Here is a 26,678-nt window from a genome sequence, read left to right as displayed (position 1 = left end):
GAAGACAGAAGCATATTAGGTCTTGTGCTAAAGGCTTTGAGGACAAGAATAGAAGTTTCTTTCTCCATTTAAAAGGGGTCCTGGTGGCAAAGTAACTGAAAGTATTTCAGTTGTGGTGTAGTCAATTTTGATAACTTGTTTTGTGGTGGGTAATAAATTTTTTGTGGTTGGTGATACAGAGCATGGCTTACACAGAGGATGCCTATCCTTTCTCACTATTCACAAAATGCGAGAGAAATAGGGAACTATAGACCAGCAAGACTGATATCAGTAACATGGTAACAGGCTACTTAGAAAATAATGGGATTGAGTAGAGTTAATATTCATTCATGAAAGGGAAGTCCTATTTGAAAGATCTATTGAGAGATATTTTTGAGGTTGCAAACAACAGAAAAGACATGGGCAAGTCAGTTGATATGACATATGGGTCTTTTTCAGATTACAAGGCTGTACCACAATGGTCAATGCAGGGGCCAAGCTGTTCACAATCTATGTGAATGATTTATATTGGAGTCCTGATGAAGGGTCTCAGCATGAAACAGTGACTGTTTATTTTTCTGCATAGCTGCTGCCTGACCTGCTGAGTTCCTTCAGTATTTTGAGTGTGTTGCTCTGGGTTTCCAACATCTGCAGACTCACTTGTGTCAAAGGTATTTTATCCAAGCTTGCTGATGATACAGCGCTGGGTGACAATGTGTGCTGTGAGGAACATGTGGGGATACTTCAGAAGTTATAGACAGGCTGAGTGAATATAATGTGGAATACAGGAGATCATGCACTTCAGTAGGAAAAAAGAGAGCATTTTTCAGATGGTAAAAGATTATAAGGTGCTGATGTTCAAGGGGACACAAGAAGTTTGCTGCAAAAGGTTTTGAGTGCAAGAATGAACATTTCTTGCTCAGCTAAAAGGAGTCCTGGTAACAATATAACTGGCAGACTGTGTAGAGAACTCTGATTTCCTACCTCATTACAGATATGCTTCTGATGGCAGGAATACCAGTTCTCACCAGAAAGGTGAAGTGTTAAGGCTCAGAGCAAAGTTCCAGCAAATGCATGTAGAAATAATTATCCTCAAAAGCAATTTACCAGGAATGTAAATTCCTATTTAGTTATATAAATGCTGCATTTTTGTTCATTTTTTTCTCTGCATATGTTCTTATAAAAGTTTCATATTCAGCAGAAGGAAAGCCAGCAATCTTGGAGCCAGACGGGTTTGTCAGAAAGTATCCAGAAGATCTGACCACTAAATTTCCTGTTTCAAATCTCACCAAAAATCGATTAATTGCTCGTACATCTTAACTCAAAAATACTGTGTTTGTTGGACTTAAAGTGGGAAAATAATCAAGTGATCTGGGAAGAAAGAAGAAGTAGGCAGGAAGAAAGACAAAATAGAAGAGCAGGTATAATAATGAACACTGGAATAGGCCAGCCAGTCTCCTTCTGCTTCTAAATCTGAAGTAATTTAAAGAAACGCATTAGGACTACAAAGAACTGCAGTCTTCACAAATATGTCATGAGGACTACCAGACAAGAGGGAAAATTAAAGACTGCATTGTTAGAGACCTATAGGGGTGATTTTGAAAATCTGTATTTATTTGTAATCCTTTGGACTTGGGGGTCCCGCAATGTCCAAAGTTGAATCGCCAATATCCTTGTGTTAATTTTCTACCATTCCGCTCCTTTATTTACCTTTCTAGCAGTTCATAATTCCAACAATCTAATTCCTTTCCAAATGAAATCTAAATGACCTTCTGTCACATTCTGTATCAATAAGGACACTGTTGATCTGACCATTCCAGAATAAGATTCTTATTTGACAATAAAATTAGAAACAGCATGTAAAATGGTAGCATGACAGCCAATGTTTTTGCCTAACAGCCTGATTTATAATATGCTTACAAACATAAAAAATGATCAGAAGTATCAGTCCAACCAATATTCTCCAAGTAACCTAGTCTGTCCCTCCTCAACTACTAATAATGTTAACCAGTGGCAAAACATGAAAGCAGAAATTAAGAAAGAAAAACTAAAGGCTTTGATGAGGTCCTGATATCTTAAGGTGATCAAACAAGCTCTTGGGGATAATAGTTACTGATGACAAATTACAAGTGAATTTAACTGAAGAACTATCTCCCACTCCTCCCCCACACACATACACCCCAATCCTTATATGTCCACCATCCTCAAACACTTTAAGGAATTGTGATAAATCTCATCTGAAGCTTATTATATATGCTAGCTATTAAAAAACAATTTCTTTCCGGATTCTGGATTATATACATTTACCAGTGGTTGCCATGGATCTACTATGATCATTCATTTCGAATACTATTTAGACTTTCTCTGCCTAATCCTTTCATGATGTTGGGAATTTCATTTGCAATTCATTCAAAGTATACGCTGGATGCTTCAATTTTATTATATGTCTACAGAAGGCAGCAAAATGATATGTCTCTACAATGGGACAGTTCTAATTTTAGTGTTACCATTGCATTATGCTTATCTTAAGCATAAAAATATAGGGAAGCACTGCACTGCAGCATTGCTCTGATGAAGTTGCTGAGCGAATGGGATATTAAGTCCCTTCTACTCTCATACATTGACATAAAAGATCTGATGTCACCAGTCTGAAGAGGGTAAGAAGATTTACTGTGGGATCACATCAACATTTATCTGTCACTTAACATTACTGAAACAAAATATCTCGTCATTATCCCATTGCTATTTCTGGGAGGCTGCTGTGTGCTTCTAACATTACAACAATGATCATATTTTCAAATTATTTTAGTGGTCCTAAAGTAGTTTGGGACTCCTTTGAAAAGATAGAAAAGACACCACATGAATAAATTTTCTCCTTGATTGCTTTTACCTGTAATCATTTTTGCACAGAAATAAATTAAAGGGAAATTAATGCAGTACATCAAGGTGATTTGTCAAGTTTTGTGTGCATGTTCTAAATTTGAACTGGTATACCACAGATAAGTGAAAGAAAATAAAGAACAAACTTGCTTTTTATTTACCTTTTGTATCCCAACAGCCAATAAACTAATAATTAAATGCTTTATAAGTAGATAATTCAACCAAATGTTGTACTTGAAGCCACAAATGGGAAATGATCAATCGACCTAATCAATGGAGGAAAATTCCAAGGAGAATCTTCTACTTTTCAAGTGATGCCATGAGCAGTTAACATTTCTAGTCAAAACACCTAGACCTTCAACAACTGCTGGGCAAGGGATTGCTCGAAGGGCCAGAAGGGCTTATCCTGTGCTGTAACTCAATAAATTAATAAATCAAACTCATGGGTATTTAGGAACGGGCTGCCAAATGTGGAATTCATTACTGGGATCTATTCTAAATATCTTGGTGAATTATAATATGAATAAATTTTATGGATACAACATTTGTATTCTAGAATGGTTTTGCAATAAAAACCTCACAGTTTAAAATTAACTCAGTGGCTGTGAAGCACCTTTAAATAAGCAACATATATCCATATACAACCTGCAAGTCTGCACTTCTCAGTACAAGGCTGAAGTGCCTTGCCAAGATTATGTACTCGGACGTTTTGACGAGGGCAGTAATCCAAGGTTATCTTCATTCAGAGGAAGAATCAACATCACAGATATATGTTGACATGTTAGAACAAACTGAGCCAAATAACAAGACAATGCAGCAAGTGATAAAATCATTGATCAAAAAAATAAGTTAGAAGGACATGGAAAATAAATCAGCCACGATCAATGATGGAGCAGACTCAGTGGGCTGAATGGCATAACTCTGCTCCTATGCCTTATGGCCTTAAAAGGTAGAATTCCTGAGATTTAGGAAAGACATTCTGAAAAGGTTTGAACAAATAATATTTTTCATGCTATCTTTCCACAAAGAAAAACAAAATAAATGTTTTGGACTGAAGATCTTGTATCAGAACAGGGAAAGAGACTAAAACAAGTTGCAGAGTGGATGTGGTTAGTATGGATAGAACAAAAGGTTTTATTTCTGATAGGGTGGGAACAGGATTGTTGCACTGATAAGAGGCTGATGGAGCCATATGTGAGGATGAATTAATGAGGGCAGTTGGAGAGGGTGCAAACAAAGGGACACATAAAAATAATGAAATGCAAGCATGATGCAGGAAGCCACAGAGAGAACACTAAAGTGGACACAGGATGGAGAATTAAAGTGACTGGCAACTGGAAATTCAGGATTTGGTTTCTCCCACATTAACTCCAAACCCAATACACTAGATTGGAAAGAATGCAAGTTAATCACTATTTCATCTAGAATGGCTGTTTGGGTCCCTGGATGATCAGAAAGGATGAGCTAAAAAAGTAAGTATACATCTCCTGCCATTGCATGGGAATGGGTAACTTGTGCAAGAACAAAAGAAGGAATGCAAAATGGCTCTCCCTCCCACCCTTTATTCCATTTTCTACTGTCCTCTCTTAACAGATTACTTCTTCAGCCCTTTGTATTCCCTATCTATCACTTTGTAGCTTCTCACATGATTCCTTCCCCCTCACCTGGATTCACCTAACGCAGATCAAGCACCTCCCCCTATCCTTCCATTTTATTCTGGCTTCTTCCCGGCTCCTTTCTAGACATGATGAAGAGTCTCAGCCCAAAACAAAGACGTGTGTGTGTGTGTGTGTGTGTGTGTGTGTGTGTGTGTGTGTGTGTGTGTGTGTGTGTGTGTGTGTGTGTGTGTGTGTGTGTGTGTGTGTGTGTGTGTGTGTGTGTGTGTGTGTGTGTGTGTGTGTGTGTGTGTTATATAGTATTGATCAAAGGAGACATTTTGCCCCAAATAATCATAGAACTTACTACTTTGCTTTTTTTCATAGCACCAGGAGATGGCTAACATCATCTGAACAACTTCTAGGATGTCAGTAAAGGTCTATCCAACACATGCCACTCTTAACAATACAAAACGCCTTCTGTTCTGCGTCAGCCTTTACAGTCACATTCTGGCATGGGGCTTGAACCTACTCTGCTTCAGGTATGAGAATAGACTTCACTTAACCAAAATGAGCTTAACAACTAGAGAAGATTCTTTGATGCCTATTTTGGGATTCCCCAGGAAAATAAACAATATTTTGTTCCTGTGTGTTCCTTGTAGCGCTGCCACAAGAAAGCAGTATCTATCATCAAGGACCTCGCCATTTAAGCCATGTTCTCTTTTCACTACTACCACTGACCAAGTGATACTGCAGCCGTAAGTCCACACACCAGGTTCAGGAACAGTTATTACCCTCCTTCAACCATCAGGTTCCTGAATCAGAGTGGATAACTTCACTCACAACTCAATGTACAGACTCACTTACAATGACTCTGAAACTCATGTTCTCAGTATTATTTAGTATTTTTTAATTTGCACAATATGTCTTCTTTTGCACCTTGGTTGTTTGCAGTCTTTATGCATAGTTTTTTCATAAATTATATCGTATTTCTTTATTTTCCTGTAAATGCCTGCAAGAAAATGAATCTCAATGTAGTATGTGTAACATTTATTTTTGATGATAAATTATACTTCGGCTTTGACATGAAGAACCACTTGCAACAGTTTTTGAAAGGTTTGTGTGTGAGCAAATGCAGAACTATTGTCAGATTAGCTAGCTTCTAACACCACCTGCTGGCAAAAGTGGAGAGTTTATCAATACAAATTACTTTCCATTTTTAGTATTTATCCCAAGCAGGGAATGAGAGAGGAAGAAGCAGATGTGCAGTCTTCCTTTAGGTTCCAACTAATAATGATCCATGATAAATTAGCAGTCTGATTGTAACAGAGTGAAACAATACAGGCAGCACGGTAAATCAAATTCCTCTGAAACAGAAGTAATTTACATTTTAAAAAATCCTTCAAACATATGCAGTTAAATATAATTTCCAAAATCATTACTTGATTTATCACATCTGATGCTTTTTATTGCATTATAATATTGGATACATATGCTTTCTAAAGTCTTTCTAACATATCCTTTTTCCTTTATCCTTTTTCATTAGGCCCTGCCAACATTGAGGAACGAGTGTGTATTTAGAGCCTCTCTCTCCAATTATCTGTTTAGTTGTCTGCCCTGAAGACCAAGAGGGAACCTTTTCAATGTTGAACACCATATCAACTGAAATTCCAAGATTTTTTGGCATATCCCAAAAATGGCAACAAAGCAAGCTCAGAGGGAAGGTGACTGATAGTTCAAAAATTATTTTTTCAAACTAAGGGCACTCAGTTATCCCAGAAGATCTCAGTGGCAGCCAATCATTTTTTAAAAGGCATTTGTTGACTATTCGGTGATCAGAATACATTACAAATAAGGGTAGGCTACGCTGTTACTTTTTCAATTTTGGAAAAAAGTCAACATAATAAAAAAGTAGCTTTTTCTGTTGACAATTTTTCCAACATTCCTATACTATTCTCTTAATATTGCGTCTTTCACCTGGAAACATCGTTTAGTGCTTCACATGACTGATATCTGTTTGATATACAATAAGTTTGTCCTACAGGCAAGGAGGTGATTGCCCTGCGCCAACAATATCCTTTGAAGAGCTGTGAGATGAATGGAGACCTATGAAAGCTTTCCATTCTGGAACAAAATTTGCCAAGTTACATATCCTTTCCTCAGCCTATAAGACAATTGCAAACAGCAAGCATGGCATTTGTCTTCTAAGTACTTGAGCCAACCAGGAGAAGCAAAATCATGACGATCAACCCATACAAAATGTTTCAGCTATACATGTACAGGCAATATTATTCCCCAACTAATCATGCTTGAAGACCTCACTACCATAGGGAATCAGGATTGATGTTACACACAATCTTCCTATTGTTTAACTATCCTCCACTCACTGCAACTTGCTAGAAATACACTCCTATCAAACTCAAGTGGTTCTCTTTGAGCTAGAATTTGCCACTTTAATAGACCACTGCAAATTTGAATGAATATAAATTACAATTTCCATCCCACCTCTAACTCATGAGTATTGATACTACTGTGTCAACCAATTTAATTGATGTAGGGTGTGTGAAAGTACAGTCGAAGTGACAGGTCACCTTCAACCTACAGAACTGTGCAAAAGCCTTAGGCACATGTACGTAGCTAGGGTGCCTAAAAATGGTGCACAGGACCACAGTCATTTTATGCATTGCACTGTACCGCTACCACAAAAAGAAACAAACCTCATGACATATGTGAGTGATGATAAACATGATTTTGATATGGGGCTCTACTGTGGACTGAGAGTCAAAGGGGGCAAGCAGAGGGAATCATGGTTGGGAAAAGAGGAAGGGAGGTGGAGGAGTAGGAGCACCAGAGAGACATTCAATAAAGATCAATAAACCAATTGTTTGGAATCAAATTACCTCGCCTGAAGTCGCAGGGCTGGGTGTGTCTACACCCACACCAACCCCTGTCCCTGGCACTCCTTCTCTGACACCTGTCCCACGGCCCTCCCTTGACATTTCACCCTTGCCCTTCCTAACATCCTTTTGCTCCCACCAGATTTATAAACTCAGTCTCTGCTCCGCGTTGGCACAGTACTGTGCAAAAGCCTTAGGCACCCTAGTTTTTTATATATATGCCTAAGACTTTTGCACAGTACTGTAAACTACAGAAATTTCAATTATCATGTGCAACCTATTGTAAATATAGAAAGATCAATGGAAATAATGTAGCACAAGTGTGTAAAGTTGCTGTACATAGTCTGCACTGCCCATAATCTCTGCCCTGACTATTGATTGTTAGAGGGATAAATGATGTGATAGTCAAATGTGTTGGCCAACCTTATTACCTTATAACAGTAATCCGACAGGTAGAGGATGCTGACATTATGTTGGCTCAAGGTATTATGCAGAGTAACCAGTGCTTGATCAATCTTCAGATCTGTAGGCAATAGAAAATAAAAGAATAGAAAATAATCATGTCTCTTTTTGTTGGTTATCCCACTTCCTTCCAGCTCTTCAATGAGTTTGAAGCTCATTTCATTCCTAACCATGAACTCCTACACTTTGCAAAATGCTACATTCAAGGACATGGAGCTGAAAATTAAACGTATTCTTTTGTTCATATGAGCCAAAATTATTTAACTAATTTCCTTGTAAGCAACACATCGTAATGATATGCAAACCAATAATAACTCACTGTGTAGTTCATACTTTTCAGTATCACCACTTAACATCAACAATTTCCTTATTTAACTGTTCCCCACCTGACCCTACAGTACTCAAGTCATCTATCACATTTGCTCATAAATTATATAACTAATATTTTAAAGTAATAATTAAAACTATTAATTAAAAGTAATTAAATGGTTGTAAGGAGAACATGAAAGGAGATATATCTCATCAAAATATATACTCGCTGAGGCGGAAGTACGCAGGTGTTTCCAATGAGTGGACAGTCACAAGGCTGCAGGACAGGACAGCATCCCAAGGCGGATACTCCGGATGTGTGCAGCACAACTGGTAGGTCTGTTTACAGACATTTTTAATCTCTCCCTCTCCCAGTGTACACTGCCCTCCTGCTTCAAAACATCCACCGTTGTTCCTGTGCCTAAAAAGACCAAGGTAACATGCCTGAACAACTGGCATCCTGTCACACTCACCTCAATAATAAGCAAATGTTTTGAGATGCTGGTCAAGGACCCACACTGGACCCCCTACAATTCCCCTACTGACACAACCAATCAACAGATAACGCAATAGCCACAGCTCTACACACCACCTTTACACACCTGGTGAAGAACGATGCTTATTTAAGAATGCTGTTCTTGGACTACAGTTCAGTATCATACACCATAATTTCCTCCAGGCTTGACAAGAAGCTCAGAAACCTCGGAGTCCTGCCATGTGCAGAAGTTCGCTGATGACACGGCCATAGTGGGGTGTGTCAGGAATGGACAGGAGGAGGAGTATAGGAAACTGATACAGGACTTTGTGATATGGTGCAACTCAAACTACCTGCGTCTCAATATCACCAAGACCAAGGAGATGGTGGTGGACTTTAGGAGATCTAGGCCTCATATGGAGCCAGTGATCATTAATGGAGAATGTGTGGAGCAGGTTAAGACCTACAAGTATCTGGGAGTACAGTTAGATGAGAAGCTAGACTGGACTGCCAACACAGATGCCTTGTGCAGGAAGGCACAGAGTCGACTGTACTTCCTAAGAAGGTTGGCGTCATTCAATGTCTGTAGTGAGATGCTGAAGATGTTCTATAGGTCAGTTGTGGAGAGCGCCCTCTTCTTTGTGGTGGCGTGTTGGGGAGGAAGCATTAAGAAGAGGGACGCCTCACGTCTTAATAAGCTGGTAAGGAAGGCGGGCTCTGTCGTGGGCAAAGTACTGGAGAGTTTAACATCGGTAGCTGAGCGAAGGGCGCTGAGTAGGCTACGGTCAATTATGGAAAACTCTGAACATCCTCTACATAGCACCATCCAGAGACAGAGAAGCAGTTTCAGCGACAGGTTACTATCGATGCAATGCTCCTCAGACAGGATGAAGAGGTCAATACTCCCCAATGCCATTAGGCTTTACAATTCAACCGCCAGGACTTAAGAACTTTTTAAAAGCTATTATTAATGCTTTTTGAGATAGTGATTTAGATGCATATCATATTTTTTACTGAGTTAAGTATTGTATGTAATTAGTTTTGCTACAACAAGTGTATGGGACATTGGAAAAAAAAGTTGAATTTCCCCATGGGGATGAATAAAGTATCTATCTATCTATCCTGCCTTATGTATCTGGATCCTGGATGTCCTGTCAGATCACTGGCAGGTGGTAAGTGTCAGCTCCCTCACCTCTGCCCTTCTGACCCTCAACACAGAAGCTCCTCAAGGCTGTGTCCTAAGACCCTTCCTTTACTCTCTGTATACCCATGACTGTGTCAACACCCACAGCTCCAATCTGCTGATTAAATTTGCTGATGATACTACACTGATTGGCCTCATCTCAAATAATATCGAGGCAGCCTGCAGAGAAGTCATCACCCTGGTATCAAGAAAGCAACCTTTCCCCCAGTGTTGCACAAACAAAGGAGCTGGTTGTGGACTGCAGAAGGAATGGAGACAGGCTAACTCCTATTGACACCAATGGATCTGGGGCTGAGAAGGTGAACAGCTTTAAGTTCTTTGGCATACACACCACTGAGTATCACACATGGTCTGTACATACCAGCTGTGTGCTGCAAAAAAAAACTCAACAGCACCTTTTTCACCTCAGATGGTTAAAGAAGTTTGGCATGAGTCCCCAAATCCTGAGAACTTTCTACAGGGGCACAATTGAGAGCATCCTGACTGGCTGCATCACTGCCTGGTATGGGAACTGTACTTCTCTCAATCGCAGGACTCTGCAGAGAGTGGTGCGGACAGCCCAGCTCATCTGTAGATGTGAACTTCCTGCTATTCAGGATGTTTACAGAGCCAGGTGCTAAAAAGGGCCTGAAGGTTCATTGGGGACCCGAGTCACCCCAACCGCAAACTGTTCCAGGTGCCACCATCTGGGAAACAGCACCGCAGCATAAAAGCCAGGACCAGCAGGCTCCTGGACAGCTTCTTCCAGCAGACCATCAGGCTGATTAATTCACACTGATACAATTGTATTTCTATGCTATATTGAGTGTCCTGTTGTACATACTATTTATTACAAATTATTAAAGATTTCACATTGCACATTTAGACTGAGATGTAATGTAAAGACTAGTACTCCTAATGTATGTGAAGGACATAAGAAATAAAGTCAATTCAATTCAATTCAGTGGCCATTTTAATAGATAGATCCATGTACACCTGCTCGTTCACCCATATATCTAATCAGCTATCATGTGGCAGCAATTCAACGCATTAAAGTATGCAGACTCAGTTAAGAGGTTAAGTTGCTGTTCAGACCAAACATCAGAATAGGGAAGAAATGTGATCTTAGTGACTTTGACCACGAAATTATTGTTGGTGCCAGATAGAGTGGTTTGAGTATCTCAGAAACTGCTGATCTCCTGGAATTTTCATGTATAATAGTCTCTAGCATTTACAGTTGCAAAAAACAAAAAAACAAATCCAGTGAGTGGCAGTTCTGTGAGTGAAAACATTTTGTTAATTAAAGTGGTCAAAGAAAAATGGTCAGACTGGTCCAAGCTGACACGAAGGTGACAGTAACTCAAATAACCGCATAACACAACAGTGGTGAGCAGAAGAGCACCTCTGAATGCACAACATGACAAACTTCACATGGATGGGCTACAGCAGCAGAAGACGGCTCCTGCACCTAATATTGTGGTCACTGAGTGTATATCTTCTGTTTCTTCGATCCAACACTACTGATAAATTTCAAACTATTGATGTATAATAAAGTATTATCAGGTATTCAGCACTTCAGGATATTATATGATCATGAACATCACAATTTAAAATAATGGCGCACCAAGAATATGTGAGACCTCCCTCTGGGACCATTTAATATCTCCAACAATCTCTGTGGATACAGAGCACAGAAAACTACCGGCACTTTGCAGTCAATGAAGCTCTTTTGAAACGTAGATATTGCTGTACTGCGTGAGCTACGTCCATTGATTTGCTCGTGCGGGCTCCCATAAGCAGTAATGTGAAAATAACCAGATAACCTGATTTCTGTGAAGTTGGCTGAAAGATAAATATGATAACAACAGCGGGGAAACTCCATTTTCCTCAAAGCGTTGCCACAGAATCTTGTATATTATTGAAAGAGAAGATTCTGTTCAACATCTCATTCGAAAGGCTGTGCCTTTTAACAACACAGCACTCTATCAATATTACTGTTGGGTGTCAGTCTATATTTTGTGCTGAAGTGTCCAGACGGCACCACTTTCCCTCTAAGCTGCACAGGTGCACGATCGCATAGTCACTGAAATGCTCCCATGCATATAGTCTTTGTTGCTGGGTAGCTAGTATTTTCTTTTATATAATGTTAATATAATTTTGAAATTATGGTAATATAATTTTACGATCTATATTAATACAATGATGAAATACTCTGTAATTAATGATGTGTTGATGAATATAATCCACAATTTTTAAAATATTAAACATACCACAACCTTTACTTTAAAACATTTCAGAGTTTCAAAGTTTCAACGGATTTACATTGTCAGTGTTTTAAGCTACAACTGTTACAAATTGTAACAATAAACAGAATGGAAGTCAGTAACTCATTTCAAAATTCAATGTACATTTATCATCAAAGTATGCATGCAGTGTACAACCCTGAGATTCATCTTCCCACAGACAGCCACAAACCAGGGAAAAACATAGAACCTGTTCAAACACCCACACACACAAATAAAAAGCAAATTGCGCAAATGACAAAAAAATGAGTGAAAAACACAGAATTGATAGAGTCCAGGCATATTCAGTTCAGTTCAATTTACTAAAATAAAAAGTACACTGCAGATGCTGTGGTCAAATCAACAAGTACAAACAAGCTGGATGAACTCAGCAGGTCGGGCAGCATCCGTTGAAATGAGCAGTCAACATTTCGAGCTGAGACCCTTCGTCGGGATGAAGAAGGAGGGGGCAGGGGTCCTATAAAGAAGGATGGGGGAGGCTGGGAAGGAGAAGGGTGGAAGGTGCCAGGTGAAAAACCAATCAGAGGAAAGATCAAGGGGTGGGGGAGGGGAAGCAGGGAAGGGATAGGCAGGAGGGGTGAAGGAGGAATGTAAGGGGAAAACACTATGGGTAGTAGAAGAAGGCAGAATCACGATAGAGGTGATAGGCAGCTAGAAGAAGGAGGCAGAATGGAAGTGGGATGGGGAAGGGAGAGGAAGGGAATTACCGGAAGTTGGAGAATTCAATGTTCATACCAAGGGGCTGGAGACTACCCAGACGGTGTATCAGGTGTTGCTCCTCCAACCTGAGTTTGGCCTCATCATGGCAGTAGAGGAGGCCATGTATGGACATATCCGAATGGGAAGGTGAAGCAGAGTTGAAGTGTGTGGCAACCGGGAGATCCTGTCTGTTGTGGCGGATGGAGCGGAGGTGCTCAACAAGGCGGTCCCCAATCTGGGTCGGGTCTCGCTGATGTACAGGAGGCCGCACTGGGAGCACCGGATGCAATAGATTACCCCAACAGACTCACAGGTGAAGTGTTGCCTCACCTGGAAGGACTGTTTGGGGCCCTGAATGGTGGTAAGAGATGAGGTGTAGGGACAGGTGTAGCACTTGCACTTACAGGGAAAAGTACCAGGTGGGAAATCTGTGGGGAGGGACGTGTGGACCAGGCAGTCGCGAAGGGAATGATCCCTGCGAAAAGCAGAGAGGGGTAGGGAGGGAAAGATGTGCTGGGTGGTGGGGTCCTGTTGAAGGTGGTGGAAGTTGCAGAGGATAATGTGCTGGATCTGGAGGCTGGTGGGGTGGTGGGTGAGGACAAGGGGAACATGGTCCCTGTTGTGGTGAGGGGAGGATGGGGTGAGGGCCGATGTGCGTGAAATGGAGGAGATTTTTTTTTTGCATTTGCACAGTCTGTCTTCTTTTGCACATTGGTTGTGTGTCAGTTTTTTTTTGTGTAGCTTTTATTTGATTCTATTATATTTCTTTGTTCTACTGTGAATGCCTACAATGCCATTTCAATCTACTGCTGTGTCGTTCATCATCTGTAGGCCACCCCAATCAAAAGTGTCCAAAATAGCAACAAAAAAAGAAGCATTCAGAAACCAGAAACATCGTAACATGACCTACAGAGTCCATCCCACAAACCGCATCGATTAAACCTTGCACAAGACCTAGGACTCAAGCACAATCCTCCAGCTTTATTGAGGGTGAGGGGGAGAGGGGGAGAGGAAGACCATTTGAGTGCAGGGACCTTCCTCTGCAAGAGGAAGAGAGAGTGAGAGGGAGACCATCACATGCAGACATTGTCTGGCAGCAGCAAGCAAGAGGCTGGAAGAAGGCAGTGAACACCTGCTCGCCTTCCACTCAGGTCTCAATAATTTCAACCTTCCTCAATGTTTCAATTCACGAGACTGGTAAAAGAAAATGGAGTTGATTGTGGACTCGCGCTCCTTCTCCAGCCTTCTTGGCTTCAAGGCCACACATTTCGCTCAAAGCCTCACTGAACACCTTTGGAGTCAGTAAAGTATCAAATCACTCAATCAACCCAAAAACACACCACCAAAATGTAAATCATAGGCTCCAACAGTAGCTGAATCACATATGAAAGAAAATGAAGACATAAAAGAAGTGAAAGAAGTGGTTTCATGAACCATCTGCAGGATGTTGCCCTTCATCCTGTTGTTCACTTGGCACCATCTTCCTTCCTCTGGTCTGCTGAATGCCAACACCATCCAAATTTAATAGTTTACAAAACATGCAAGATCTTCTATGCTGTACTATATTTCATTATTTCCTTCAATCAATAAATAAAATGTTTCCAGGTTTCATTCTAAATATTCATTAATTATGTATATTACAAAATAGATTTAAAGTGTTGCACAGTTTTTAGGCTGTGCAAAAATTTCCTACTCAAAGTAATGGCTGGTCTGTACAGCTGTCAAGAAGTTAGAGGGATTGTTGCTGGAGAGGGACAATCTTGCCCATAGGACTCAGATATGAGAATGCCAAACATTAAGCACTGCTAATAACGTTGTTAACTGCAATAAAATATGCACACAAGGAAGAAAACTGATTTTGCAAATTAAATCCATTTCTTGCAACCCACTTTTCACCATCCAATCAAACTTGTATAGTTTACAATTTTGTTCATTGAGCCCATTATTCCTCATCCATAAATCAATCCTCGCTATAACCACAAATTCTTGATTGAGTGCATTTTTATTACAGACTCTTCTTCATACATTTCTGTCAAACCTTGACCATTACTCCCAGCTACCAATGTTACACTCACAAATTGGTTGCATGTGTTGGAGTCTCTGGTGTCCCACCACATGAGCAAGAATAATGGTCTGTTTCCTCAAACTTTGTTTGCTTGGTGTAGCAACATTACATTTGATTTATGGTCTCCAAATGCGAATAATCCATAACATTTAGGTGCAAAGGCCAACGCTACATGCCAATAATGCATCAACAGATTCAGATGACCTTGCCCATTTCAAACATGAAACTCCAATTGGCTTTTAATTTTATCTGAATACAAGATTTCTTCAAAGTTCAAAAGTTCAAAGAATATTTATTATCAAAGTACATATATGTCACCATATACTACCCCGAGATTTGTTTTCTTGCAGGCATCACAGTAGAATAAAGAAATATAATAGAATCAAATAAAAGCTATGCACAAAAACTGACACACAACCAATGTGCAAGAGAAGACAAACTGTGCAAATATAAGAAAATAAACAGCGTGAATAAAAAGTACTGAGAATATGAGTTGTAGAGTCTTTGAAAGTGAGTCCATAGGTCATGATACAGCTCAGTGTTGAGGTGGCAGGAGTTATCCACGCTGGTTCGGGAGCCTGATAGTTGAAGGGTAATAAATGTTCCTGAACCTGGTGGTGAGGGACCTCAGGCTTCTGTGCCTTCTGACTGATGGAACCAGTAAGAGGAGAGCATGACCTGGATGATAGAGGTCCTTGATGATGGATGCTGCTTTCTTGTGACAGCACTTTCATATCCCCTAGTCTGCCCTGCCTCTATGTCGCTCTTGATAATATCTTCAATTTATCAAACTATGAAGTTTGAATCAAATATAGAAATCCTAGATGATCAATGCAGACTTTTCAGATCTTAACATCCTGACTTTTCCATGGAGAATATTACCAATTAGTAGCAACTTGGCCCAACAATTATTTTTTAATTAACCTCATGGCAGCCTATTATGACCACTTCCCCTGATGAGGTGACCAAAATTATCTTCAAAAGGACAGGCGATTAGCCAGTATCCATTTTAGCAGCTAAGCAGTCTTTATCCAGATACAAAATAACTTACAACCAATGACATTCACTGCTATTCTGAATTTATCATTTCATGTTACTTAGTCTACTGGAAACAATAAATGCCATTGAAATGATAATTGATCTTAAAACTGTACAGTGTTGAAATGAGGATTTACTTCCAAGAAAAAAGGAAACCTAATTCTAAAAGGAATGTAGACAGTTGAACAAAAAAGAGTTAAGTAGAAGAATTGGAAACAAATAGACCTGGTGAGATTGAAAAGGGATTGTGTGACAATGAAGACACTGAAATTTTGTTAGTGTGGAAGCATGCCTGAGAGAGCTTTTAAGATGAGGCTGCTTTACAGACTTGAGAACAGTCCACTTTCCCTAACAACATTGGAAGATGGTTAAAGATATTCTGATATTAGTTGGGATAATGTGTACATGGGACAGACAAATTGTAAAAGCATAAACTCTAATAATTGTAGACCAGGTGATTCTGGAAGCCAGTGAGAATTTGAAAGAATTAAAGGAACATGTACACATTAGGAAAGTAATAGACTAAGAACCATAAAGTTGGCCTAAAATTAAAGTAATAACTGGAAGATATGTAAAAAAGTGTAAAATAGATTCCTCATGAAAAAACTGATAGTAATAACTCTGGTAGCTAGTAATTTCAGAAGACCCCAAGTATCTGATTTGTAAAATAACTCACTGCATTGACCCCAGTAAGGTTCACCTAAGTGAGTAATACAGTGGATCCCAGTTAATTGGGCAATTAGTTAAACAAGGAATCCACTTATTTTGGATAATTGTTAAAGAACAAAAACTAAATTGGGAAAACAGTTTGGATTCCCTTTCACTTATTTGGGACAATATGCCACTTAACTGGGGCAGGAGACTGCTGCCAATCGGTTTCCAACCAGTGTCAGCTGCATACACTTGTATGGCTGTCAAGACACTGCACAGTGCTTAGAGTGATCAGTTCTTAAAAAGCCTCAATTGTGTGTGTTTGTGTTCAGAAACAGTTATTTCTCTCATTGATCTTAGGTGAGAAATAAACAGTAAGACAATTAAAACCAATTAAAATGAGTTGATTGAACTAATCACAATTAATAAAGCAGTATAGTCATTAGGAAAGTTATGATGATGCACCATCAATAACTCTCGGAGACGTGAGGTGAGATATAGGCTTTTATTGGCTGGAAGAAAGAAAGAACAAGCAGCAATTGACCACCACACTACATCCTGGAGACTGAGGCTGGGGCTGTGTCTCCAATCGCCTTTATACCGGGGTCTGTGGAAGGAGCCACAGGAGCAGTCAGCGGGGGGCGTGTCTAGACAGGTATATGTAGTTCACCACATATGATTTGGTATGTTTTATATGTGTTGTATTCAATTGACAACAGAAATATTGCAACATATGTTTTCAACAGAAATAAGGCAGGAAATAAAAGGGCAGAAAAAGTTATCAAACATCATACCACATAATGCACACAATTCTTGGAGGTATATTTATATTCATATGTATGTAGGACTTTACTGTAAGAGAGGTGAGTAAGAAGGCTTTCAAGTGAAGGAGGTAGGTCATCAGCAAGGAATACAAAGGAACATTACATGTTAGGACAGTAGCTGAGAGGTTTATTTGTTCTAACCTAATTACGTCAGATCGCTGGCAGGTGATAAGAGTGGGTTCCCTTGCCTCCACCCCTCTCACTCTCAACACAGGAGCCCCTTAGGGCTGTGTACTAAGTCCCCTCCTTTACTTCCTGTATACCAATGACTGTGTCACAACCCACAGCTCTAATCTGCTAATTAAATTTGCCAATGACACTACATTGATTGGCCTAATCACAAACAATAACGAGGTGCCTTACAGGAAAGAAGTCATCTCTCTGACACAGTCGTGTCAAGAAAACAACCTCTCCCTCAATATCGCAAAAACAAAGGAGCTGGTTGTGGATTACAGAAGAAATGGAGACGGGCTAACCCCTAGTGACATCAATGGATCTGGGGCTGAGGGGGTAAAACAGCTTTAAGTTCCTCGGCATCCACATCATCGAGGACCACACGTGGTTTGCATACAACAGATGTGTGGTGAAAAAGGCACAACAGTGCCTCTTTCACCTCAGATGGTTGAGAAAGTTTGGTATGGGCCCCCAAATCCTAAGAACTTTCTACAGGGGTACAATTGACAGCATCCTGACTGGCTGCATCACTGCCTGGTATGGAACTGTACCTCCCATAATCGCAGGATTCTGCAGAGAGTGGTGCAGACAGCCCAGCACATCTGTAGATGTGAACTTCCCACGATTGCAGGACATTTACAAAGACAGGTGTGAAAAAAGGGCCCAAAGGATCATTGAGGACCCGAGTCACCCCAACCACAATCTATTCCAGCTGCAGAAAATGGTACTGCGGCATAAAAGCCAGGACCAACAAGCTCCGGGACAGCTTCTTCCACCAGGCTATCTGACTGATTAACTCGTGCTGATTTGAGTGTATTTCTATGTTACATTGACAGTTCCATTTATTATAAGTTATTACAAATTATTATGATTGCACATTGCACATTTAGACAGAGACATAACATAAAGATTTTTACTCCTCATATATGTGAAGGATGTAAGAAACCAAGTCAATTCAATTCAGTTCACTGTGACACACGTTCCATAAGGCACATATACAGTGTATTGTGATTTTCATTAAATTTGGCCAAAGTTGTAATTAAAACATTCTGATCAGCATATGAAGCAACCTGTGTTCAAGACTGTCATAACATACAAATACTCACACATCATATCCAGAGGGTTATGAACAAATTATCAATGATTGTAGAAGCATGAAATGGAAAAGATGCTTGTTTTTATTCCAGAATATTATGTATGTTCAAATGCTCTCCTTACTTTGTGAACTATTTCCTTAAACTGAGAGATTTTAAGACTAATTTGGTAAGAGCCAAATGCAAAGAAGCCAAAGTGTGGAAAGGCACTAATAGTATTTCAATGGCAAAAACACCACAAGGAGACAGCATAGAAAAATGTTGATTCCAATGTCTGTCCAATAAGAATCACCCTATTCTTTTAAATATTGGCTTAGAGTCACTGTAAAGTAGCAGATAAACTTCTTATCCAAGTGACATTTCTATGCAGTTACTTAATCAGTTAGGCTGGAGACTGCAATCCAACTAGCCCAGTTTGGAACTTTTGCTGAACACTAATATTGAGTGTTCAGCAAAAGTTCCAAACTATGGTTAATAGCAAACAGCTGGCACAATTTCAGGCAGAACATATAGTATTTATCTCTTCAGTTGCAGTGGGAAGATACTAATTGATCAGTATACAGATAATAGGAGTGTGCATAAGCTGACTTCAAATTATATGGTGATCAGTACAACTATTCATAGGATGTACAAACAGAGTCAAAGTACATTATAGAACAGAAACAAGCCCTTCAGCACATCTAGTCCACACCAAAACATTTAAACTGCCTACTCCTATCAACCTGCACCAGGACCATAACCCTCCATAGCCCTACCATCCATGTACTTATCCAAACTTACTTTAAACATTGAAACTGAGCTTGCAGACACCACTTGTGCTGGCAAATGCTCTCACTCTCACAACCCTCTGAAGAAGTTTCCCCTCATATTCCCCTTAAACTTTTCAACTTTCATCCTTAAACCATGGCTTCTGTTTGTAGTGCAAGCCCAACCTCAGTGGAAAAAGCTTGCTTGCATTTACCCTATCTATACCCCTCTTGATTTTGTATACCTCTATCAAATCCTCTCTCACTCTTCTATGTTCCAAGAAATAGTCATAACCTATTCAATCTTTCCTTATAACTCAGGTCCTCCAGACCCAGCAATATCCTTGTAAATTTTCTCTGTACTCCTTCAACCTTCTTTACATCTTTCCTGTAGGCAGGTGACCAAATCTACACACAATACTCCAAATTAGGCCTCACCAATGTCTTATACCACTTCAACATAACATCCCATCTCCTGTACTCAATACTTTGATTTATGAAGGCCAATATGCCAAAAGCATTCTTCACAGCTACCTGGACTATACCTCTTCCCACCCTGTTACTTGTAAAAGCACCATCCCCTTCTCTCAATTCCACCGCATCTACTCTCAGGATGAGAACGAAGGAGATATCCTTTTTCAAAGAAAGGGACTTCCCTTCCTCCACCATAAAGGCTGCCTTCAATCATATCTCTTCCATCTGACACACATTTGCCCTTACCCCATCCTCCTGCCACCCTACCAGGGATAGGATTCCTCTTGTGCTCACCTACCACCCAACCAGCTTCCACATCCAGCACATAATTCTTTGAAACTTCTGCCATCTCCAACAGGATTCCACCACCAAGCACATCTTTCCCTCACTCCCACTTTCATGTAGTGAAAGGATCACTCTCTACGTGACACCCTTGTCCATTTGTCCCTCCCCACTGATCTCCCTGCTGACACTTATCCCTGGTCTTGAATGCTGAGTGACTGAATCTTCTTGACCAACCTCCCATATCAGACCTTGTCAAATGCCTTGCTAAAGTCTATGAGACAACATGCATTGTCTTGCTTTCATCCACTTTCCTGGTAACTTTCTCGAAAAACTCTATAAAATTGGTTAGACATGACATACCACATACAAAGCTATGCTGACTATCCTTAATCAGTCCCTATCTATCCAAATACTTATATATCTCGTCCCTTAGAATACCTTCCTATAATTATCCCACTACTAATATCAGGCTTACTGGCCTACAATTTCTTGGTTTATTTTCTTAAACAGCAGAACAACATTGGCTAACCTCCAATCCTGTGGTACATCTCCTGTCACTAAGGTTGATTTAAGTATCTCTGCTAGGGCCCCAACAATTTCTGCACTTGCCTCCCGCAGGGTCCAAGGGTACACTTTCTCAGGCCCTGGGGATATATCCACCCTAACTTGGCTCAGGACAGCAAACACTCCGTCTCTGTAACCTGTATAGGGTCCATGAGGTCGACGCTGCTTTGTCTCACCTCTATAGACTCTGTGTCCATCTCTTGAATAAATACAGATGCAAGTAACGGATTGGTGCAGAGCCAACAACCTGTCTCTTAATGTGAACAAAACAAAAGAGATGGTTGTTGACTTCAAGAGGGCATGGAGCGACCACTCCCCGCTGAACATCAACGGCTCCTAGGTAGAGATCGTAAAGAGCACCAAATTTCTTAGTGTTCACCTGGTGGAGAATCTCACCTGGTCCCTCAACACCAGCTCCATAGCAAAGAAAGCCCAGCAGCATCTCTACTTTTTGCGAAGGCTGAGGAAAGTCCATCTGCCACCCCACATCCTCATCACATTCTACAGGGGTTGCATTGAGAGCGTCCTGAGCAACTGCATCACTGCCTGGTTCGGAAATTGTACCATCTCGGATCACAAGACCCTGCAGCGGATGGTGAGGTCAGCTGAGAAGATCATCGGGGTCTCTCTTCCCGCCATCACGGACATTTACACTACATGCTGCATCCGCAAAGGAAACAGCATTATGAAGGACCCTATGCACCCGTCATACAATCTCTTCTCCCTCCTGCCTCTGGGAAAAGGCTCCGAAGCATTCGGGATCTTACGACCAGACTATATAACAGTTTCTTCCCCCAGGCTATCAGACTCCTCAATACCCGAAGCCTGGACTGACACCTTGCCCTACTGTCCTGTTTATTATTTATTGTAATGCCTGCACTGTTTTTGTGCACTTTATGCAGTCCAGTGTAGGTCTGTAGTCTAGTATAGCTTTCTCTGTGTTTTTTTATTACGTAGTTCAGTCTAGTTTTTGTTCTGTGTCATGTGAACCATGGTCCTGAAAAATGTTGTCTCATTTTTACTATGCACTGTACCAGCAGTTATGGTCGAAATGACAATAAAAGTTGACTTGACTTGAAGTAATTCATTTAAGATCTCTCCCACCTCTTTTGACTCCACACATGGATTACCAATCTGATCGTCCAGAGGACCAATTTTGTCCCTTGCAATCCTTTTGTTCTTAACATATCCCTTGGGATTTTCCTTCACCTTATCTGCTAGGGCAACCTCATGCCTTCTTTTAGCTCTCCTGATTTATTTCTTAAGCATTTATGGAGCATTTCTCATACACCATAAGCACTTCATTTGTTCCTACCTGTCTATACCTGCTATGCACCTCATTATTTTTCTTAATCAGGGCCTCAATACACTTGTAATCTTCACTTTCTCTTGTGAGAGGCACATAGAAGCTTTGTACTCTCAAAATTTCACCTTACCAAGGCCTCCCACTAACCAAGTACACCTTTGCCAGAAATCAGCCTGTCCAAATCCACACTTGCCAGATCCTTTCTGATACCATCAAAATTGGTCTTTCTCCAATTTAGAATTTCAACCCACGGACCGGACCTATATTTTTGTATATTTACTTTGAAACTAGTGGCATTGTGACCATGAGATGCAAACTTCTGTCACCTGCCCTGTCTCATTCCCTAATAGCAGATCAAGTATCACATGCTCTCTCATTGGGACTTCAACGTATTGATTAAAAAACTTTCCTGAACATATGTGACAAATTCTATCCCTTTTACGGTATGGGAGTCCCAGTCAATATGTGGAAAGTTAAAATCACCAACTATAACAACCTTACATTTCTTGCAACATTCTGCGATCTCCCTACAAATTTGCTCTGAGCTTGTCTGCCTTTCCTGTGATACTTACTGCATTAAAGCATATGCAGCTCAGGACACTAGTCACACCATGCTCAACCTTTTGATTCCTGATTTTGAGGTCTTAGCAACATCTGTCTCCACAACCTCTCCACTAACTTTTCTGGCACCCTGAATCCCTTCCCCTGCAACTCTACTATGCAGCACTAGCAAACCCACCCGCTATGATATTAGTCCCTTTCCAGTTCAGGTGCAAACTGAACTATCTTCCCTGAAAAAGAGCCCAAAGATCCAAAACTCATGCCCTCCGCCTATACCAACACCTTAGCCACGTGTTAAACCGTACGGTCTTCCTCATTTCTGGCTTCACTAGCACATGGCATGGGTAGAAATCCTGCGATCACAACCCTGGAGGTGCTGCCCTTTAACTTAGCACCTAACTCCCAGAATTCCCTTTGCAGAATCTCCTCACTCATCCTAGCTATGGCACATACATGGACCACGACCTCTCTCAGTTCACCCTCCCACTTACGAATGCTGAGGACTCGATCCGAGATGTCCTGGACCCTGGCACCTGGAAGGCAAGATACTAGCCAGGAATCTTGTTCTCTTCCACAGAACCTCCTTTCTGTTCCCCTAACTACCGAATCCCCTGTCACCACAGCTCATTCTTCTCTCCCCGCCCCCTTCTAAGTTACTCACAAGCCAGGGACCTGACCACTGTGACTGTCCTCTGCTGGGTCACGCCCCCCCCCCAACAATATCCGAAGTGATATACCTGTTGTTGAGGGGGATGGCCACAGGGGTATTCTGCACTGGCTGTTTATCCCCTTTCTCTTTCTTCACTGTCACCCAATTTCCTGTGTCCTGCACCTTGAGTTAACTACCTCTCTCTATGTCCTATCTATTACCGCCTCAGCCTCCCAAATGATCTACAGTTTATCCAGTTCCAGCTCCAACGCCTAAACGTGGCTGCAGCTGGATACACTTCTCACAGATGTAGTCATCAAGGACACTGGAAGTTTCCCTGCCTACCCATTCCACTACCCTTGCCTGGCATCTCTCCTGTTCTAACCGAGCAAACATAAAGAAAGAAGAACAATAAACTGTGGGGTTGGGGAGGGAGGGAACTCTACCTACAGCTTGTTGCCTTCTCTCACTTAGGCCTCTCCTCGATGAAGCCTCAAAGAGCCAAATATTAAAAAATCTCCATTCCAACTCTGACAATGGCCACTCTACTTGCCCTCGCTTTATTTTAATTTGTTCTTGCTAATCAATCCCGAACACTGATTGGCCACTGCTCAAAGCACCAAAACTACCATGAGACACTGCCTTTTCTACTGATATGGTGAATATATCACCATATTCTTCTTGAGCATAGTGTAAAACACAACATACCACATTCATCTGTGGTTCAACCACTTGTAGTACAGTGCTTTGGAAGCAATTACTTTCTTCTGTAATATGACTATAAAACAATGATACGCTTGGATATTCCTGCAGCCCAAGGCTCAGAGTTCCTTATTGACTATTTGACAAATGCAGCTCTCATTTACAATTCAGTTGACAGCAGTTTCTTCTCTAATTTAAAAAGTTATGGGTTCAAGTGTTTTCAGCAAGGAATCAGCTGATTCTCCACTACTCAACTGAAAAAGTGCTTTGGTGTTGAAGATGGCTTACACGAAACAAAGACCTGTCTAATCTCTCAAGTGAATGTAAAAGATCCCATGCTCTTCAGTCGACATTTCTAACATAGGTTATCAAGACATTATCACACTGTGGCTTGTGGTAGCTTGTTGTGTTTCTTACTTCACAATAACCACCAGAATTCATTGACTGGATCTTCTAAAAGAGATGTGAAAAATACTATATAAAATCAAGCACTTCCCTTTTTTAGCATCTATCTGTGCAGAACTGTACTGCATACTCAATGATGCTTTGATACCACCATCTAATGCTATGTGCTGGTCTCACTCAACACCAAAACCTGTATCTATGTCCACGAGTATCGAACATGCATATGTAAAACATAAATCCAATCTGCATGGCAGATTAGAAATTAAATGACAAGATATTGTCTCACAGATCAGTATTATCTTAATATCAGAATCAAATCACTACATTGCAGGCTCCATTTGTATTTCTTACCCAAAGAAACTCCATGACCACTCATCACTGCAACGAAAACAATGCCAACCACAGCCTTTTTCACCTCCATGTTAGACAAAAACACAAGGAGTTGAACTTTGGATTATGCTTTAAAAGACTAGAGCAGAGTTCAGAACTAACTTTCAGATATATGGCTGTAGATATAATCAGAAGTAATTTACCCTATGCAAGCAAAATAATTTAGCTATTAATATATCAGCTTGCACAGACAAAATCCTCGTGGGATTGTTAAAGTTCGCATAGCTCTTGGCTATCTGTACTCTAAATTGCAATTTGTTTTTGTTTTCAGTTAAATGCTACACGAGTTCAATATACAATTGATTTATGCTGGCATTGCAAATACTGTACCTTGTGACAGTGATTGTTAATGAATATGTGATAATTTTCTTATCAAATTTATAAATAAGTTGGGCAAACCTTTGTTCCATAGCACAGACCACTGGCTGAGCCTGGAATTGCATCATTACACCCATTTACATCCACATTCAGTGGCTGCTTTATGAGATACAGAAGTGGAACTCAGTATGGTCTTCAGCTGCTGTATCCTATCCACTTCAAGGTTTTATGTGTTGCACATTCAGAGATGCTCTTCTGCACACTACTGACTTAACATGTGGTTCAAAGTTCAAAGTAAATTTACTAGCAAAGTACATATACACCACCCTGAGATTCATTTTCTTGTGGGCATTCACAGTAAATACAAGAAACACAATAGCATCAATGGGGCAGACAAACAATGTGCAAAAGATAACAAACTGTGCAAATACAAAAAGAACACAATAGAATAATAAAGAGAACATGAAATGAAGAGTCCCTGAAAGTGAGTCCATAGGTTGTGATGGGGCAAGTGAGGATGAATGAAGTTAGCCCCTGTAGTTCCAGAGCCTGATGATTGAGGGGTACTAACCATTCCTGAACCTGGTGGTGTAGGGCTTGAGGCTCCTGTACCTTTTTCCTGATGGCAGCAGCAAGAAGAGAGCATGGGGCCTGAATGGTGGGGTCTTTGATGATGGATGCTGTTTTCCTGTGACAGTGCTGCGAGTAGATGTGCTCAGTGGCGGGGAGGGCTTTACCTGTGCATTACTGTCACCTTTCTGGCAGCTTGAACCAGTCTGGCCATTCTCCTCTGACTCTCTCATTAACAAGGCATTTTCATCAGTGTTGTAAACTCTTGATGCTAGAGACTGTTGTGCATTAAAATCCCAGGACATGAGTAGTTTCTGAGATACTCAAGCCACCCTGTCTGGCACTAACAATCATTCCACAGTCAAAGTCATTTAGATCACATTCCTTTGCGACAATAGGAACAACCTCTTCCTTTCCAATCATCCGAGGATGTATACAGTATTTCCAGCAGAAGCAGTAATTCATTGCATTTCTTCCAATTTGGTGTATTCCATTCAATGTGATCCCTTCTACTTTTAAGAAACCCAACACATTGAGCACTTTGCAGAGTGCAAGGGGACTGTGAGTTTTCATTCACCTGTTACTTTAATTCTACATCCCGCGCCCATTCTAGTCTCATCCATATTGTCCTACACTGCTCCAACAGAGTCCAAGTTCCAGATATTGCACCTCATCTTTGTATGCATCAAGGCAATATTAAGTTTAATAATTTTTGGTAACCACTTTTTTTTAATCTAACTTCACATATGTGGTTCATCCTTTCTGCCTCAATCTCCTTTTATTCTAATGTTTAAGTTGAACCCTCAACAACTTTGGTATGCATCCTATTACATGTTCCCACTGTTACCTTTACTCTTTCCTCTCTGCAATTTTAACATATTTGCTTCCATTCTTTTCAAATTCTCCAGTATCCTTGATCTCAAATATTCACTCTGTTTCTCTCCTCATTGATGGTGTTTCCTACATTATTTTTGTTTTAGTGACATTGCAACAGTATTAATAGTAATATAAATCATTGTTACAGATAGTATGTAAATGTAAGATGCTGTTGTAAAGACACAATATTCATACTACAAAGTT

General features: G+C 40.5%; 1 protein-coding gene across 1 annotated transcript in view; it reads right to left on the bottom strand.

Annotated features, from left to right (window-relative positions):
* Positions 1 to 24,742, bottom strand: part of LOC140714445 (heparan-alpha-glucosaminide N-acetyltransferase) — a 366,646-nt gene extending 341,904 nt beyond the window's left edge. Inside the window, exons 1-2 of the mRNA XM_073025743.1 lie at positions 24,672 to 24,742; positions 7,783 to 7,874 (exon numbers count right to left, since the gene is read on the bottom strand). Coding sequence (XP_072881844.1) covers positions 7,783 to 7,874; positions 24,672 to 24,741 — 162 coding nt within the window. The 5' untranslated portion in view covers position 24,742. The remainder of the gene's footprint in view (positions 1 to 7,782; positions 7,875 to 24,671) is intronic.
* Positions 24,743 to 26,678: the final 1,936 nt, after the last annotated feature.

The sequence above is a fragment of the Hemitrygon akajei genome, chromosome 21, assembly GCF_048418815.1.
Source record: "Hemitrygon akajei chromosome 21, sHemAka1.3, whole genome shotgun sequence".
In the NCBI taxonomy this organism is placed as follows: Eukaryota; Metazoa; Chordata; class Chondrichthyes; order Myliobatiformes; family Dasyatidae; genus Hemitrygon; species Hemitrygon akajei.
The sequence above is the reverse complement of the archived record's forward strand: the minus strand, read 5'-3'. Positions and strand labels throughout refer to the sequence as shown.